The 19,270-nt window shown below is 37.0% G+C and overlaps 1 protein-coding gene across 2 annotated transcripts in view; it reads right to left on the bottom strand.

Moving 5' to 3' along the window:
• The window catches only part of Ralgapa1 (Ral GTPase activating protein catalytic subunit alpha 1), a 213,682-nt gene that overhangs the window by 60,836 nt on the left and 133,576 nt on the right, over window positions 1–19,270 (bottom strand). For both annotated transcript variants that reach the window (XM_051146322.1, XM_051146313.1), the window contains 5 exons: window positions 18,863–18,931; window positions 11,680–11,814; window positions 11,150–11,333; window positions 2,796–3,657; window positions 128–199 (listed from right to left, as the gene is read on the bottom strand). In XM_051146322.1, coding sequence (XP_051002279.1) covers window positions 128–199; window positions 2,796–3,657; window positions 11,150–11,333; window positions 11,680–11,814; window positions 18,863–18,931 — 1,322 coding nt within the window. The remainder of the gene's footprint in view (window positions 1–127; window positions 200–2,795; window positions 3,658–11,149; window positions 11,334–11,679; window positions 11,815–18,862; window positions 18,932–19,270) is intronic.

The raw sequence follows: 19,270 nt of genomic DNA on the forward strand, positions 1-19,270 counted from the left end.
GACACAGTTTCTGTTCTGTAACTCAACAGCACAGTGTGACAGTTTACATTGTTATTCACAGTATTACTGCCAACAGAAATAGCTGCAAGTTTCCAATTGTAAATGTGAAGGTTTCCCAAGAACTCACCACTGCCTTGAATCCAAGTTCCTAAGTTCTCTAAGCAGCTTTTCATTTTTCTTCAGGAGATGAAAGCTCCTCCTAAATAGAGATTTATAAACATTTCAGCACCTTTGCAAGGAAGGACTTGACGGTCTGGGAATAGTTCCCATTCTATTCATGCAATTTTTTACACTTTCTTTATGTTTCTATACTTCTAACACAAAGGAGAACCAGACCCTAAAAAATGTAAAGAATATATGTTATTATTTCTATGAGGCCATCATTCATTTCCGACAGATACCTTATAACGGCCAGTTCATCTCTCCTTGAAGGTGTTCTGAGTACCCCAAGCTTATATCCAAGGAAATGGACACAAGGACTTGTAAGAGTTTGCTTTTTTTGTTTTATATTGCATTTATTAAAACATTTTTTTTCTGTGTGTGTGTGTTGTGTGTATATAGTGCAAGATAATCAAATGGGAGGGTTACACATACTGGAAAAATACACACACACCCTCAGTGCTATTAGTACATATATGTGTGTATACATATATATTATATACCCCGAGTCCTATTATGTTTTTTAGAAATATGAATAGACATATAATTTTTACTTTGTGTCCTAAACATGTACATAAAATCAATACAAAGTACAAAATGTACTTACTTATGACAGAAAGTATAAAAGCTTGTTGTCAAAAAATATAGCTTTCCATCTTTAACTTTTCTCAGGAGAGAATATATAGACCATTCCATAACAAGAAATTAGAATGTATTTCTTTAATAACTAAATGACATTTTTATGTAGTCAGACACAACATAAGGCAAACTATGGTCTTTATATAAAATAGTTTAGGTGGCTCAGCAGGTGGAAGGACAGGGAGTTGTTCTTTGAGTTCTATCATGTGCTATAGCGTGTGTGTGCTTCCATACCCCAGAAAATAAATGAGAAGTAAAAGAAAACAGCCCAGGCAAGAATACTGTCTAACAAGTGGAAGGCTTTCAGCCAGTGAAATGTAGCTACTCAGCAAGAGAAAGAGCAAGTCCATCTTAATGTTTCACATGTGCCCAGAGTATCGCACATTCACTCATCCAGTCATCTGTGAGCCTCTCTCTTCCTGCTACTATAAGCTAATAAAATGATATCTTTCTATTACTTAATGGTAAAAGGAATAATATGCCATTTACTCTCCTATGTCATTGATGGCACAAAATTAAAAACAAGGTCCTGTATTCAATTCTTATTAAAAACAACAAAACCTGAATGTAGCCAGGCATGTTGGCACATACCTATAGTCTCAGCACTTGAAAGGTGGAGACAGAACGAGCAAGAGGTTCAAGGTCATCCTCAGTTACAGAGCCAGTTCAAAACCAGCCTGGATTACATGTGATCCTGTCTTTAAAAAAACCCAAACAAACAAAAGACCTAAATATGTATGAGTAATGCTTTATGTGAAGTAAGTCTTAAGTGTTTTTGTACATTACTTCTTTCTACTATTGAGGTAAAAATTATTCTTAATTTGGACACTATAGGCCAAAGTTCAAAGACAAAGAATCTCTACCTGGTTCTGATTTAAATGTTCTTTTCATTTAACTTCTTGTTTGGTTCTGTAAGAAATTTATTTGCTGTTTTCTGTACTGGAGCTTAAACATAAGGCCTTGCAAGTGCGAACTCCACCCTGATACTGCACTACTCTCCTGGTCTATCATAAGGCTGTTTTGTTTTGATTTTGGAGACAGGGTGTCTTATAGCCCAAGCTGGCCTTCAAAATGCTGGAGATACAGGTATATACCAACATGCCCTGTACAAGTTTTTAATAAGGTTTTATGACATGTATAAAAAAATAGAAAGAAAAATCCATTATTTTCTTGATATGATCCTGAATTTTGAGTTACTTCTTAATTCAAATTTGAAATGAAAACATTGTAACTGATCTAAGAAACTGATAAGCTTAAATGAAGGTTTAAAAATTTGATGTTCTTTCAATTATATGACTGTAATTTTTAAGTTACATAATCTTCATAGTAAGTATGAAAATGTTAAGAATGTACTGGATTAAGGATCTTTTTATTCCTCTGAATTTTCATATAAAAAAACCAAACAATCAAATCCAAACAATTTGTCTATTGGCCAAAACACTATTTGGTAGATAGAATTTATAGGTTTTATTTTCTTTCTAAAACATTTCTTAAAAAGGTTGCTGTTATGTGTCCGAGTGTTTTGCCTGCATGTATATATGTACCATATGTATGCCTGGTGCAGAGGTGAGAGGATTAGCTCCTCTAGAACTGGATTTACAGCCACTATGTGGGTGCCGGGAATAGAACTTTGGGACTTTGCAAGAACAAGTGCTCTTAACCACTGAATCAACTCTTCAACTCCTATTTTTTTTTACATTTCTTAATTATGTGTATATATGTGTGTACGTGTCTATGTGTGTGCAAGTGACTACAATGCCCAAGGAGGCCTGAAGTGGGCATTAGACTCACTGCAGCTGGAGTTACAGTTATGAGGTGCTCACTGGGGATGCTAGGAACTAAACTTGGGTCCTTTGAAAGAGCACACACTCTTAGGCAGCTTTCTTTCTGGCATAGTAGATAGAATTTAATAAGAAAAAAATGAGACTAAAATTATTGATTAGAAGTAAGGACATTAAAAAAATATATATAAAAGGAAAACCTTTCCTCCTTCTTACCGTTTGTCCCAGGAATTCATTCCCAATATACTAAGAAGCAATCTGCAGTAATAAAATGCTGACTGAGGCTTCTGAGGTGTTGGTTCATCTTGTTCTGAGGCTTTCATGTTTAAGTCATTAAAGTGCTTCTCTACAAACTCTTTCTCTTCTGTGTATTGCTTAAGGATAGCATTAATGACGTCATTCTCTTGTTTTTCAGAAATGCATACAGGTTGTGGAGCAGGAACATTGAGGGAGATTCCAGTTCTCTGTAAACACTCAGGACTTGTAGTGCCTAAATACTGCAGGAGCTCATCAAGGACATCTTCCTCCTCTCTTATTGTAGACCAAGTTGGTACAGTTTCTCTAAGCCTTCTAAGCTGGAGAGAGAGTCCATCTTTTACTGTTACGTCTTCTAAGCATTCATTAGATGTAGGAGGCTCTTCTGGCTTCTCTTGGTGAGACATTGAAAGTAAGAAAGATGTAGGCTCAGGCAAAGCACTTACAACGGGTGGTCCATAGAGTATGGCAGAATCCCATGAGTACTTTCCAGAGAGATCACGTACTATGATTCTAACATTTGAATTGGCTGACACAAGGCCAGCAGCCAAACCTCCTCCAGGCAAACTCTCTTCTGATCTTATCTGGATACAAGACACTAAGGTTGTATTATTCAGCACAAAAAACTGAATATTTGGACTTTCAAAGAGCTCAGGAGAAAGTTCAGCACTTTCACTGTAGTGATTGTCATGATTTTCACAGACCTGACTTGTTAGCATAGCAGGACCACCACTCATTGGATAATGGCCCAAGTGATTCACCAAATGGGTAATAACAGTGCGGGCTGCTATAGAGATTAATCCTTGTTGCATCTGAGTTTTCACTGAAAAAACAAAAACAAAAAAAACCACAAATGAGTGGGTATAATACTGCTTCCTAGGAGTCATAAAACAATTAGAAAAGAAGGAGGACTTCACTGCATTGTTAAATCGCAATCAAATATCTGAATATTAATATATGTAATTTAGGTTTCTTCTTTTTTTCTTTTCTTTTCTTTTTGTGTGAGGCAGGGTTTCTATATGTAGTCCTGGCTGTTCTAGAACTCCCTCTGTAAACCAGGCTTACCTTGATCTTACAAAGATCTACCTGCCTCTGCCTCCAGGGTGTTGTGTTTAAAGGCATGAGACACTACCACCCACATAGCTTTCTTATTATAGGAGTAATGGAAATAGTAGAGAAAACTTTTGTGATGAAGCAGTTTGTGTATTTTATAAGGAAGCCCTTTTAGAACTGTTTCTTATGGATCCACAATTTAGACAGAAGCTTTTAAAGGTAGATCATCTTTGAAGACCGAAGGTATCAGAAATCAATTCCCTGAAATACACTAAACATACAGATTAAAAAAACCAATGAAATCTATCTAACCGATAACATTTATCTCACAATGATATTCCAGATTTAGAGACATAGTTTGCAGCATCTTGAAATGTCATTTCATTCTGGATTTTATTGATAGTAAAAAGTGTGTCAGAAAAAAAGGGATACCTGAATTCAAATAGTGAATCAGTGCAGCCTTATATGACAAGGGAACTCTAAAGGCCAAGCTCCAAATATGAGCTGTGGGGCTGCAGAGACTAGCTTGGAGTGAGTGGTGTTAGGAAGATAACTGGTCATTTTCTTGATATTTTCAATTTAAGCAGTAGGAGGAGAGCTGTCACTGGTAAGGATATTTTAGTAATTCATGTCAGAAGAGCATGCTTTGTTGTATGAGGGGTGAGGAGGAGTTAGTGTTCCTGCCTCCACTTAGATTTAGATAAAGTTACCAAATGACTATATTTCTCTATTATTCTACTATGGTCAGGGAATGATCTTGTCTTTGTATTCTTTCTTTCCATCTATCACCTATCTATCTATCTATCTATCTATCTATCTATCTATCTATCTATCTATCCTATCTACCTACCTACCTACCTACCTACCTATTCATCTATTGTTTTCCTGAAAGCTAACCAGTTGGGGACACTAGGACTTACCTATCAAAACAAATATAAAATTTTCAGAATTAAAGTCTTGATTTGCATACTATTAAACTTCCTTTTGGGGGTGGGGATGGTGCTGAGGATTGAATTTAAGGCTTCACAGAACATAGGCATGTGCTCCACTTTAGTTGAGTTATAGCCTCAGCTGAAGATTCCAATATTAAGTGTTTAGCCTGATGTTTTTGGTAAAATGCATATAATTTTGTTACTACCAAAATGCTGAGTATATACAAAAACTGCCTTATCAAAAGAAGCATGTATTTTATGTAAACTATATTTCAACAAACTTAAAAATAAACTGGCTTGTGCAGTACTGGCATGATTTCTTAAAGAATAGTCTAGTGTGTTGCATTTTTAAGGTTTCAGCCCTCAAAATTGAGAACTATAACACTGGCATAGATAGAAAGTTGAGCAAGCAGTCAGTTTCTCTGCTCACCATATGATCTCTAACTCCCAACAATGGACAGTTTTCATTAGTATTCTGTTGATTTTTAATATGTTCACATCAAAAATTAATCTTCAACACACACACACACACATACACACACACTGAGCTACTTTTAAGTGTGCTTATGCTAGTTCTGAAAATCAGCTATTTAATAGCACACGATAACATTAAGTAGTTCATCTTGATTTATTCTTTCATTTTCAAAGCTGTGTAACAAGATGATGAGAAAGGACTGGCTCCAATCTAACGTCTGCTGTCCCTTCCGTAATGGCAACTGAGTAGGTATCGAAGCTCATCTTACACATGAGGACAAATGGTTCAGAAAGCTGAGTGATTTATCAGCTGGTCTTTTGCCTTACACACCAGTATCTATACACTTTACTTTTTCTTAAAGTGCCTTTTTCTTTGTGACAAATGAAAACAATGAATTTAAATCTTAAATTTTCTGTAAAACTAAGCTACCTGGTCTTAGTTGTTTAGGAGTTAAGATGATTTTAGGTCCAGATAGATGTTTTAAGTTGATAAGATGTGATGGAGATTGCTTTACATTCAGAATTTTAGACGCACCAAGATAGGAAAAATGTTTTCTTTAATGCTGTCAAATACAAATAGCCAAACACTAAGCCAAATAGCCAAAACACTAAGAATGTTAACATTTATTTAATTCCTGATTGCATCATGGTTCTTCATACTGTAGGTAGTTTATTGTATATATGTGTAATAATATAAATGCATATGCAAAAATAATATAAAAAAGCCCCCCAAATTTCTGTACACAGGACCTTCAAAAAGGATAATATATAGCATAAGTTACTGAATAAATAGTTAGGACCCATAAGTAGAGTTCACCTAAATATGAGTAAATCATGTCTTAAATGGCAATGAAAAATTAAAACTACCTTTTTGTTTGGTTGAGACAAGTTTTCTCTGTGTAGACCAGGCTGGCCTAGAACTCAGAGATCTGCCTGCCTCTGTCTCTTGAGTGCTATGCCATCATGCCCAGTGAAAACTAACTTTTGATGCAGTAAAAAAATTCTATTCTTTACTTGTACTTTCACCTAGAGAGTGACATACTTAAAACAGGTGAGTCATTTCTAAACAATAATATTCTTTACAGAACATAAAAGTTTACATCATGAAGGAAGAAAGGAGTACAGTTTAACAGATGCGATTGCCAAAAGGGATCAGAAACAGCTCTGGCTTTAGCTTGCTCTATGATCATGGACCAATCACAGAAAACTCTTTATTCCCTTACTCTGTAAGAACAGCCTAGACTTATATGTAAAGATGAATTAAAAACACCTATGTACAAAGCTCAGCATAATAAATACAATATAAACCATTCAGTTTTGATAGCATTACAAGGACTAATCAAACCCCAAGGGTGGCCCTACTCACTGACAGAGCATAAGCCCCCACGCCCAGGCAGTAGTCTATCCTACATATCCTCTGCCCAAAGGATCAAACAGTGGGGATCCAGTTTAAAAGAGCTCTTGGAGCTGGAAATGGAGGTGCACTTACATAATCCTACACTTGGGTAGGCTGAGGCAGGAGGATCAGGAGGAGCTCCTGATTCAGGCTGGCCTGAACACATAGTAAGACCCAGCTCAAGAACTAAATACTCGCCACCTACCTTAAGTAGCACATAAAAATAGCAAGCTGTAAAAAGTTGCTGCAATCTGCTATAATTACTAATACTGAAAATACTCAAAGGGTAAATTTCAAATTCAGATATGATCAAAATAATTTTTCTCCTAAGCTGTTTCTCTAAATTCAGGATCTATGCACATATATGAAAAGATCAAAATCTCTTAACTTGTTAATTGGGTGGTTAGAATTTATTTAGATTTTTGAACCCTAATTTAAAGAAAGAAAATATCTCTCTCATACTTATCTCCTAAAATAGAAGGAAGACATAAAAATTCTCTAATTTAAAAATTAAAATCAAATCCTAAAATAACTGTCCTGGTGACAAATGCAAAACGACGATACCAGCGCTTCTAGGGCATTATATAACTAGCACTCATTAAACAAACCTAGCTAATCAGGGTTATCTTTTCAGATGGTTACATTAAACAAACCCTACATCATTTGCAGCAAACCCATAATTATGGATTATTATGGCATACAAAAGCAGCAAGCCATAAAAAGCTGCCGCAATTCACTGTAATATAAAAGACATGCAGAGGAAGTTAATTTTGGCAAATGCTTTAAATATTAGCTTTGCATAATATGTATAGGTGAAACTATAATTATGAAAGAATGGATCTTTGGAGCCTCCTTTCACTCTGGCCCTGCAAATGACGAATTTTTTGCTAATAAAACTACTGACATTTGACAAAAAGCCAACTTTACTACCTTGCCTTGTTCTGCAGTAAATTTAATAATTATAGCCATTTCTGCCAATAGTTTTCAAATCACTTTTCAATCCAATACTGAGCTGATTATGGGCACTCTATGTTTAGAATTCATTGGCCAAAAAAGTACTTGAAGACAATGAAGCATGTCTTAGTCAAGGACACACTGATTAGTCTTTTTTTTTTTTTTTTTTGCCTTAAAAAGTCAACAAAACAACCTCCTCCTGCAAAACCGCAAGAAACCCCACAGCACACAGTCACTGCAGACCAGAGTAGATACAGCAGTCCCACCTGTTGAAACATCATGCCATTCCTAACCTAGTCTGAATTTATGTGGTCCTCACTATCTTTGAGGAAGCCCAAAGGGAAGAACTTGATATAGATGTTGGAATTCACTGTGTGAAGATGTATCTCCATATATTCAATTGTTGATTGCTCAACTGGCAGAGTTAAGTAATAGCTAGACCTTGGTATTGTTATTTTTATGGTTCATCAATGCTCTCATATTTTGTAAACATTCGTCCTTCCTCACTTGCCTAAATAGGATGTAATAGAGTTGATGACCAGTATCTGGGCAGAAATTGGACGGTGTAACTTCTGGAAGACAAGGGACTCCGGAAGGAAGAAAGCAAAGTCAGGAGATTTGCCAGAAGGACACGGAGGTGGATGGACATGAAGAGGAGCAGAGAGGTAGAGTGAGCCATTTGGTGGGACATAGTGCCAGGCTTAGTTGGTTAAGCTTGGAAGCTGGCTGGGAATCTGCCCAACTAAAATGCCTTAAAAAAAGCTTTCAAATACTAAAAAACCTGTGTCATTATGCGTTCTGCGGGCAGGTCCAGGAGTTCTGCTATACATAGGAAACCAAAATGCTGCGTATTTGGTATCAGTTTTAAGCTCACCTTTTATTTTTTCCTCTACTTATTGTACTCTTTTGTAAGTCACTGAAACTGGGGGAGGGGAAATGGCTCAGCAGGTAAAGATGATTGTTGCCAAGCCTGGGGACCTGAGCTCCATCCCCAGAACCCACACAGTGAAAGCACAGAACCAATTCCCACAAGTTGTTCTCTGACTTCCAAGCGCATGTACTCACACATACTCTCAATATTTTAAAAATAAAAAACTTTTTACATATAAGTAAATATTGTTTATTATTCTTTTTAAGTGTGCTGTCTTAGAATGCTACATTTGAATGCAAAGAGCAAACACCTTTTTATATAATACTAAGTAAGATAAACACTTCATGGTGTCTAACAGAGTTTTTCATTAATATCAATTATTGTCTAACTTTCTGTCCTATTTCACTGTCCAGAATGTTTTTCAGAGCTAATAATTAAATTATTATATTCCTATTAATTTATGTATTTGTGTTCTAGGCAAACTGTTAGCAAGCTATATTCAATTATATTCAACTCAAAGCTGGAGCCAATCATTTTCCTTGACTTTTAATTTCATAACTTCAGTTTTATGTATGTCATCAAACCATTATTAGGATCAAGACAAGTCTTTTAATCATTTTTTAACTATTCTTTTACATTGGAAAATCAAACTGTTCCTTCATAGCCTAATTTTTACCCAAAACTTCCTAATCTGATGATGTGTCTCTACTTGTGTTTTAGGGTCCTTGGAGAAGCCCCTGGAAAGGTGACTAGATTTTTAAGCTCCACTCTGCTGCAGCTTTGTTTTAAAAAGTTTTACAAATTGAGCTTCCTTGTTAAACTTATTTAAAGAAATGCTACTCCTTAAAACCCCAGTGTTAAGATCCGCTGGCACAGCACACCAACTGTGAGCCGTTCTTAAGCATGGCCACCGGCCTCAAATGCAGAGCCTTGGACAGCCTGGCTATCCTGGAAGACAGTCCATCAACACCTACAGGTAGAACTAGAGTATACATAGTCTAGTGAGAGCTCAACTGTGAGCCACTGCTTTACTTTCTTATAGGCGACCACACAACAAGGACATTTGCTCAACCATGTTCATAGTGGCCTTATTCATAATAGCCAGAACCTGGAAACAGCCTAAGTGTCCCTCAGTCAAAGAATGGATAAAGAAACTGTGGTACATTTACACTATGGAATACTACTCAGCTATAAAAAACAAGTAAATCCCGAAATTTCTGGACAAATGGATGGAACTAGAAATGATCAAAATGAATGAGTTAAGCCAGACCCAGAAAGACTCACATGGTATATACTCACTTATAATTGGATACTGGCCCAAGAGACACGTCACATGAAAGTCTTCACTTACCAAGAGATGGGGACAGATTTGAGGACATCCTATTGGGACTCTAGGTGAGAGAAGCATGGGAGAATGGGGAAATAGAAGGAACCAGAGGGTACTAGAAACCTATAAAAAGAACATCATGACAGGCAGATCTGGGCCCAGGGGTTCTGCTCAAAGTACTGCACCAACCAAGGACAATACACGCAGTAAACGTCGAACCCTTACTCAGCCAATGGACAGGGAATTCTCCAGAGTTGAGTAGAACAGGGCACCGACTCTGACATGAACTCTCGTGCTCCATATTTGACCACTTTCCCTGATGGGGAGGCCTAGTGGCACTCAGAGAAAGGGTAAGCAGGCTACCAAGATGAGACTTGATGAGGAGGCAAGATGAGGAGGTCCCCCTTGGTCATAGACTTAGGGGAGGGGAATAAGGTGAAAGCGGGAGGGAGGGAAGAACAAGGGATGTGATAACAACTGAGATGTAACCCGAACAAATTAATTAAATAAAAAAATAAACCCTATTCACTTATTTCCTCAGATATTAAGATATTCAACTCAGTTCATCCTTAAAAACCACCTTAAACACCTGAATTAGCCTTTAGTCTACCTACTTTAAGAAACATCTCATTTTCTTTTTCCCTCTCTTTCTTTGTTTCTTTCCTTTCTTTTTTTTAAACAGTCAAGTTCCTTTAGGAGTAGGTTCAGAAAGGGGCAGTGAGAGGGCTCACAGGTAAAGGCATTTGCTGCTAAGCCTGACAACTTGAGTTCTTCAGGGAATCCACATGACAGGAGAGAGTTGGCTCCCATTAAGTTGTCTTCTGTGTATATACACACATATAATTATCAAATACAAATTTTAAAATGCTATTGATTGCTGAACCCACTATGTACTAAGAACTGTGCAAAGAGATTTACAATATAATCTTTTAGTTCTCAAAACAACCCATGTTGGCACTGATATTATTAAAATGCATTTTATAAATGAGGAACTAGAAAGTTACTCAGGAACTGAGAGTTACTACCAAGTCTGTCAGACTTCAAAATTCTCTCATTCTTCAAAAATACTATGAAATCTACAACAAAGTATTCCTAAGATTAAGTTAGCCAGAGTATAAAGGGAATGTTATTATACACAATATTAGTAATTGTACAGATGAAGTTTTTTACATTGAAAACTAACTTATGATAGGTAAATATGTGGTTAGGCAGAGAAGTAATAGTCAGAGAACTAGTTTCATGAATAGCCTCAAATCACAGCTCATCAGGACACAAGCAATACTTCTGTCTTCAGGGAACTCACGTTACCTTCTGTCACAGGCTGGAGCTTAGACGACCGCTCTGAGTCAGGAGAGTGCAGAGGTTCAGGTTCTTTCAGACTTTCCAAATGCATAAAAGGATCATAATCTACAGATGCCAAATCAGAAAGGCTTACTGGAAAGTACTTTGGATTACTAAAACACTGTGCTCCATATACACACCCATGTAACACCTAAGGGAAAAGAAAATATGAAAAGAAAACAAAGTCATCAGTAACAAGAAAGCTTGATAAAAACAAGTATCTTAAAACTTAGCTCTTCAGGTCCTATAGGCAAAGTCTACGTATTTTAGAAAATATCTAGTTCTAAACTAAGACTATACTCAGGAATGTTACTTCTGAAGTTAAAAAACACTTGGTTATGAAATAAATAGTAAAGACCCAAGAAGATTTACCTCAAGCTGGTGGATCTCTGTGAGTTCGAGATCAGCCTGGTCTACAAAGCAAGTCTAGGACAGCCAAGGCTACACAGAGAAACCCTGTCTAGAATAAAACAACAACAACAACAACACAGACTTACCTTATAAATGCAATTGAGGACAGATTTTTCTGTCTTATCATTTTCTGCTCCTGTGGCGTGGACTGGATGGAGTAGTGTCTTTAAAGGTAAGGCCATGATCCAGTCCAGAAGGCAAAGTAGTAATGACACAACCAACTGCAACAAATAACAATAAAATGCTTACCAATGTACGTGATAAGAGAAGGGCTTCCCCTAACCCCTTTTTTGAGAAAGGCTCTCATATAGCCAAGGATGTGGCAGCAACGATGCTCTAATATTATCAAGTTGATAGGATCTAGAATCACCTAGGAGATAAACTGCTCTATGTCCACGACAGTTTAGAAATTGGACTGGGAGATTCTGTCTCAAAATAGTAAGGTGGAGAGCCATTGAAGAAAACACCAAACATGGGCCTCTGGCCCCCACCCCCCCACCCCACCCCCATACCCACCCCCACCCCCATCCAGCAAAGCTGAGTAGCTGAGATCGATGAACACTACCTAAAATGCAGGTAGCACTTTAACATGCACTGGGGTGCAAAGCTCATTCATCACTCTGCTCCCTGACCTCACACACAGTGTGACTACCTGCCTCACACTCCTTCCTTAAGTTACATTTACCAAGTATTTTATTAAAGACAAAAGAAAAATAACTAATACATTAGTCATGAATGAACTTGAACTCCTCGTCTTCCTGCCTCCTCTTCCAAGCATTGAGACTACAAAGCTGTGCCAACATGCCAGGCTTATGCAATGCCAGAGATTGAATCCTGGGCTTTGTCAATGCTAAGCAAACATGTTACCAATTGAGCCTTATTTCCAGACCACTGATTATTAATCTCCATTGATTACTAATAATCAATAAATCACGTTCTTATTCTTGGGTTTCTAGAATTATAATAGGAACCATGAATCCTATATTTAACTATGAATCCTGACACTGATAGACAATTCATTAATTATAAAAGAGATATACACTGAAGTTGAGTGTATAGGCCAGAGAAAGAGCATCCTGAGCTTAGCCCTCTAAGCATTACACAAAAAAGGAAAAGGAAACAAAACTTCATTCAAGTAGCTACACAAAGATATAACATAAAGTTTTAGTTCATATTCATATTCATTTAGTTCAATCACGTCTGTTTTCTGATTTTTCTATTCATTATTATTTTTTGTGTGCGTATGTGGTAGTGTATCTGGCATGAAGCTTGTGGAGGTCTGAGAAAACTGTGGGAGTTGTTTTTCTCCATTCCAGAGATTATGATTAGGTCATTAGCCTTGCTAACAAGTACTTTTACCCATTGAGCCAGCTCATATGTCCAACTTTGCTGTGTATATGCATGTCTGTGCATGTGCATGTGTGTATGGGGCCGGACATCCTTGTTTGGTGTCTTTCTTAACTGCTCCATCTTATTGTTTGAGACAGGATCTCTCCCTGCACCCAGTACTCACTGATTCAGCTAGACTGGCTGGATAGCAAGCCCCAAGTATCCTCCTGTTTCTGTTTCCCCAGCACTGGGACTACTGGTGTGTGCCTTCATGCCTGGCATTTTATGTGGTTCTGGATTTGAACTGGGGTCATTTTCCTTTTCTAATTTGTAACACCCCACTGAGTATCCTGTCAGAAAGCATTTACTCATTTTATAGAATAGAACCTTTCAGTAACTAAAATAATAGATAGCATAAACAATACTTTTACCCTAAAACAGAATTATCTTATGTCATAAATTTCAAAATCATAATTAATGCTAAGTAATAATTAGTGTCATGAAAGTGGCAATCAGGCAGCTATGAGGATCTGCTCATCTTTAAAGATAAACTCTCCAAGTCAAGGTTTAATCCTGTACTAACCAATGGACCCTCACAAAACCAAAACCATCCGTATAAGATAGGAAGTGTCTGTGGAGGTTTGAATGAGAATGGCCCCAAAGGCTCTATAGATAGTTTGTCCCCAAAGCGCGGAACTGTTTGAGAAATATTAAGGATATAGCCTTGTTGGAGGAGCTTTATCACCACAAGGCATCTATGAGAACAATAACTGTTCTAGTAAACCAGCAATTGTTGAAAAAACAGTCCATAATAAACTTTATACTGTTAAGCAGTATTTTTACAAACAGGACACCAGATTTGGGCCTTTCTTTTGTTAGAGCAGACATTACTGAGCTAGCTAGTGAAATTTAAGTAAGAATTATAGGTTACATTACAGTGAACAAATCAATGTTATCACATAAATGTGGATAGCTGTACTGTGGTTAGAAAGATGAATTGCTTGATTTTAGGAAGAACATAATGAAGTTGGATGCATTTACTACACTGCAGAGAAATAAAGCAAGTATAGACTAAAAGGAGGAATTAAGTGAATTATTTAATGAAGAGCCCTCCCACTATTCTTGAAACTTCCTTATAATCTGAAATTATGGCCTCTGGTGCTTGCTTACCAATGCAGGAGGCTCTGAGTTCCATCCTCAGTATCAAAATAAACAAACCCAAATAAACCTCTGAAATTAATGTTCCAACTTAGAACTGAAATCAAAGTTTTGAACTGATGTCAATAAAAAGAGTAAAGGTTTGGAATCTGTCTGCCAATGGTAGGTTCCTTCCCTTCCTCAGCTCCGTATGTAGGACAACTGTGAGTATGTGCCACTTAACCCGAATCTTATTTCCGTCAATCGGTGATAAAAGTCTTCATTTTGTTTTATTTCTCAAAGTTGCAATAATTCTTATGAAGAAAATAGTAACAGGGGATTTTCTTTTAAAAATCATCATAGAAATTATCTTCTCCCCGGCCCCCCGGCCCCGCCTCTCTCGATCTCCCGCCCCCCCCCCCCCCCCCGCCCCAGGCAGTGCTGAGGACCAAACACAGGACTTCATGCAGGCTAGCCAAGTAAGTGTTCTATAAGTTGGCCATATCTCCAGCTCCTTTTAACCTCTGTCTATACACATGTTTAACATTACAATGTTATGTTCACCAATAACAACAGATTCTTTCAGAAATCTAAAGTTATTTGCTTAATACAGAGTTTACACATATTCTTGCAAGCCCATGACTAAGGATCCCACTGTAAGGGATTTGACTTTCATCCATAGAAATGCCAATCTATACTGTGCCTGGCTTAACAGTATTAATGGTTCCTAGATAAAATAATGAGATCATCCAGTAAGTGCTTTTCTAAGTATAATATATAAGCTTCAGACAAAATTTTGATGGGAGAAAAGGAAAGGTACAGGGATGCAAAACAACAGAGAAAAACCAGTGAATTTGGGTAATGCTCTGATGTTAATTCTACAGAGAGGCAAGTCAGACATTTTCAAGATGCCCAGGATAACAACAGGCATTTGAAAACTACAGAGAAATCCGCTTCTGGCTCAAGAAAGATGGAGTAAATCATGCTGAATGATCATTCCCTGCTGATAAGTACATCTAGATCAAAGGGTAACCTGGGTAAACTTTGAATAAGACCATCCCCGCCCCTAGGCTCTTACTTGTCATTGCTGATTAGCAGAAGAGTGAATGATAAGATAAAAAAAGCATTCAGGGGATTAAATCTGTGTGTTTCTTGGACTTGTCTTCCTGTTTCTTTCACTAGCCCTTCCTATTCAATCTTCCTTCTTGCCTGCTCATTACTCTCAGTCCTGAATCCTGTTTCATTGTCTCTCCTGACGTGAATGCATACATTCCTACCATTCTATACTGCTCTTGTGCTGATAGTGTCAACAGCTTTATTCCCAGGGTTGAGCTGTGTAAACAGGCAAATCAGAAGAGCTTTGCTGGTGGTCTCAGGCTGTACTTACTTTGAAGGGTACAGCCACAGACAACAGAAACTCATTTTCCTTCAGTGTTCCTGTTCATTCCCCTGTATTTCTCCTTGGTTGCAGATTCCACTTTCTGAATATCTATATACATTCCTTTAGCCTTGCTTCATATCATCATCATTATAGAGACCTTTTTTAACAATGATCATTCCACTTGAGTAACTCATCAGAGCGTCTAAAGTGACTTTTCACAAAACTCATCCTATTTCATTGTACATTAAAATGCTTAAAGAAAAGCACTTTTGAAGAAAGACTTTCCTATAAAAGTCCAAGGTTTTTCTTATTGCATCCAAATGCCTTTAAAACCCAGCCATTTCCCATTTCTGCAATTTCATGCTTCCCAGTTATCAACCACATGCAGCACACTCTATGATATGGAACTGCATTGTAGTTCACCAAAATATTGTTTTCTATCTCCATGACTACACATGTTATTCTCTATTTGAAATAACTCCAGCTCTTATCTCTCATGTGTTGAAAATCCTGTTCATCTTTGAAAAAAATCTCTTCTCCTTTAATAATTTCTTCTTTCTATATGCTGTGCTATCTTGTATAATAGAAACTCTTAAAATTTTTATTAGTTTATTTATTTACTTGGAGACACGTGTGTGTGTGTGTGTGTGTGTGTGTGTGTAAGAGGTGGGGGATGAGTATGTATGTTTGGAGGTCAAGAGACAATTTGCAGGAATCAGTTTTTTCCTTCTAACACATAGGTCCCAGGAACTTAACTCAGGGCATCAGGACCAGTAGCAGTGTCCTTTTCTGGTAAGCCATTTTGTTGGCTCTCTTCTACTTCTCAATTTTTGTTTTAAATTCAGACAGGGTTTCTTTGTGTAGCCTTGGCTGTCTTGGATTCTCTTTGTAGACCACCTTCGCCTTGAATCTGCCTCTATGAGTGTTGGGATTACAGGCGTGCACCTACTTTTTATAGTATTTAACTCACTTGTGCCCTTTAAAACTCTGTTGAGGGTTGGTTTGATATATTTTGGACTTAATAAAAGTCCATCAGACCTGGGTAGGGAAAATGGGATAGGAGTGGCTAAGGTTCCAGGGTTTGGGGAGACTGAGAATCTTGGGAAGAGGAGAGACCTGAGGAGAATAGAGGAGAAGGCCGCCATGGGTTAGATGGAAGAGAACACGTGGTCGGCGTGGATGGAGGATTTGCCCCAGATGAAGAACATGGGCAAGTATTTGGGATTCTGGATGGGAGGTAGCTTGATAGAAATAATTAGAAGCAGACAGCATGGGACTGGGACAGGGATCCCATACCTGCCCCACTATGGGAAGTAGTTTAGGGAATTAATATCTGCCCTGTTACAGGTCAACTAAAGCCATTTTAAAATATAACAGGTGTCTGTGTCTTGATTGATTGCTAGCGGGTTATGCTGCTGTAAAAATAGTAATAATAATTATAGGCCTGATAATAAAAATTATTAGGCCATACTGGTAAATTAACAACAACAAAACTGTTTAACTAGTGCCAGCAGAACACCATTCACAATTTTTGTGATTAACAAAGAGGATTAAGTAAGCAGGGGAAAATCTGGTAGCACAGATTTTTCATAATAGCTAAGACTCCATAAAAAGGATGATATGAAGGAAAATTATTCATGAATTGTTCACAAACTGGGAGTTGAAGTTTATACTACAGCCATACACACTAAAATGAAAGACTTGACTAAAAGTAGACTATAAATTGAAATGCTTAATACAAAATACTCAAAAAATTCAGAACTTTGTGAGGACCAACACAATGCTATAAGTACAAAAGTCAAACCTGATGTCAAATTACAGGATATAGTCCAAATGTAGGTGCACTAAATTACTGTATAAATTATCTTCAGATAAATAAGATGTACAGAAAATATAAAGGATTTTTTTGTTTAGATTTGCGTTCTAACCCCAAGACAGCCAACAATATATATGTAAATCTTTAAGAATTCTAAAATATTTATATAGTCCCAAAACTTCTTCTCTATATTTAGTTTATAGTTCTTAGTAAAGTATTCTTCATCTTTAAACGGTATAGGAGATCAAGCACAGCAGTAAAAAGGGGAAAGGGTGAATAACAGGCTAAAAAGGAAAGAACATTAATGACCTTCTGAAAAACCTAAAGGTAAATGTCAAATGGTGGAACTTTTTTGTGCGTAAAGGAAATACCTTCTCCTAAAAAGCATGCTTCTAGGCTCATGCCTTTAATCCCAGCACTCAAGGGGCAGAGGCAGGTGAATCTTTGAGTTTGAGGCCAGCCTAGTCTACAGAGCAAGTTCCAGGACAGCCAGGGCCATACAGAGAAACGCCATCTCAAAAAACAAAGGTAGGCCAGAAGGCTGAAGAAGATGCTCCAACATTATAGAGAGTTTTGGGTGACTATTCAGGTAGCAAACTGTCTCTGTCATCTTCTTGTTTGGAAAGCCACTAACCTGCACTCTTGGCATACTCAGGGAATCAAGTTTACTCCTTCTCAAGTCAAGTCTTTGATGGAGTTGAAGACCAGGTAGCTTAGTTTTACAATGAAGCTTAGTTGTTCAGAGGTTAAGATGTTTTTAGGTCTAGATATATGTTTTAAATTGATAATGATAATATGTGATGGAGATTGATTTACATTCAGAATTTTAGATGCACCAATATAGGAAAGATGTTTTCTTCAAGGCTGTCAAATACAAATAGCCAAAACACTAAGAATGTAACATTTATATGCTTCCTGATTGTGTCATGGTTCTTCTTGCTATAGGTAGTCTATTGTATATATGTGTAATAATATAAATGTATATGTAAAAAAAGGTCTACCTCTAATATATTCTTGTACTCTATTGCTCTATTGTAAATATCTTTACCTTCCACTAATAACAGCTGTAGGGGACTGTCTTCAGAGGTGGTAAACTTCTCAGAAACTCTAATAACTTCATCATCTGGCAGGCTATAGTAAAATCATTATAAGTAAACAAAATGGTTGCTATGATTCCTTACTATCTTGAGCTTTAAAGACATTCAAATATCCATAAAATTAACACTAAATTTTCAACGTTATTTATTTAATGTGCATAAATATTTTATCTGCACATATGTCTGTTTACCACACGTGTGTCTAGTGCCAAGAGGCTAGAAGAGTCAGTTGGATGCCCTGGGCCTGGAGCTACAGACCCCAGTGAGCTGCTATGCGGTGCCAGGACCTGAACTTGGGTTCTCTGGAATAGCAACAAGTGTTCCTGACTGCTGACCCATCTCTCCAGTCCATACAGTGAGCTTTTGTACACCTAAGGATTGAAAAGCTATAGTTTGCTATACTTTATTTTGAATATAGATGATTTATCATATAAAAATTTGTTCCTTTAAAATCTTAAATTTAAATATTCACGATAAATACATATTAAATGTCAAAAAATTTAAATTACCCTCTTGTCCAATTCATATGCTGAAGCTTCTGTACTTGGCAAAAGGTGGGTGATAGTAGCTATTAGGATCTGTAGCAAAAGACGAATGAACAAGTGAGTAAAGTTAAAATGCATTACATTCATTGTATTCCTTAAATTTTTAATGATTTCATGCTTAAGTGATATAAAATCTATTGCTATAAGTTTAACATCAACATAACATCTAAACACAACATCTAACCCATGCACTGCTATTTTAATTTGTACCATGAAAGCTTTTAAGGTACATTTAATTATTAATAATTTATAATCTTCATGTAGAGAACCAAAACTAGATACATATGTTCTGCCCATGACAAATCATTTTGTACTATTTCAGTTCATAAAGGTCAATCTATGTGCATAAACACAGATATTCATGCCCTTTAG

This window comes from Acomys russatus, chromosome 1 (assembly GCF_903995435.1).
Source record: "Acomys russatus chromosome 1, mAcoRus1.1, whole genome shotgun sequence".
In the NCBI taxonomy this organism is placed as follows: Eukaryota; Metazoa; Chordata; class Mammalia; order Rodentia; family Muridae; genus Acomys; species Acomys russatus.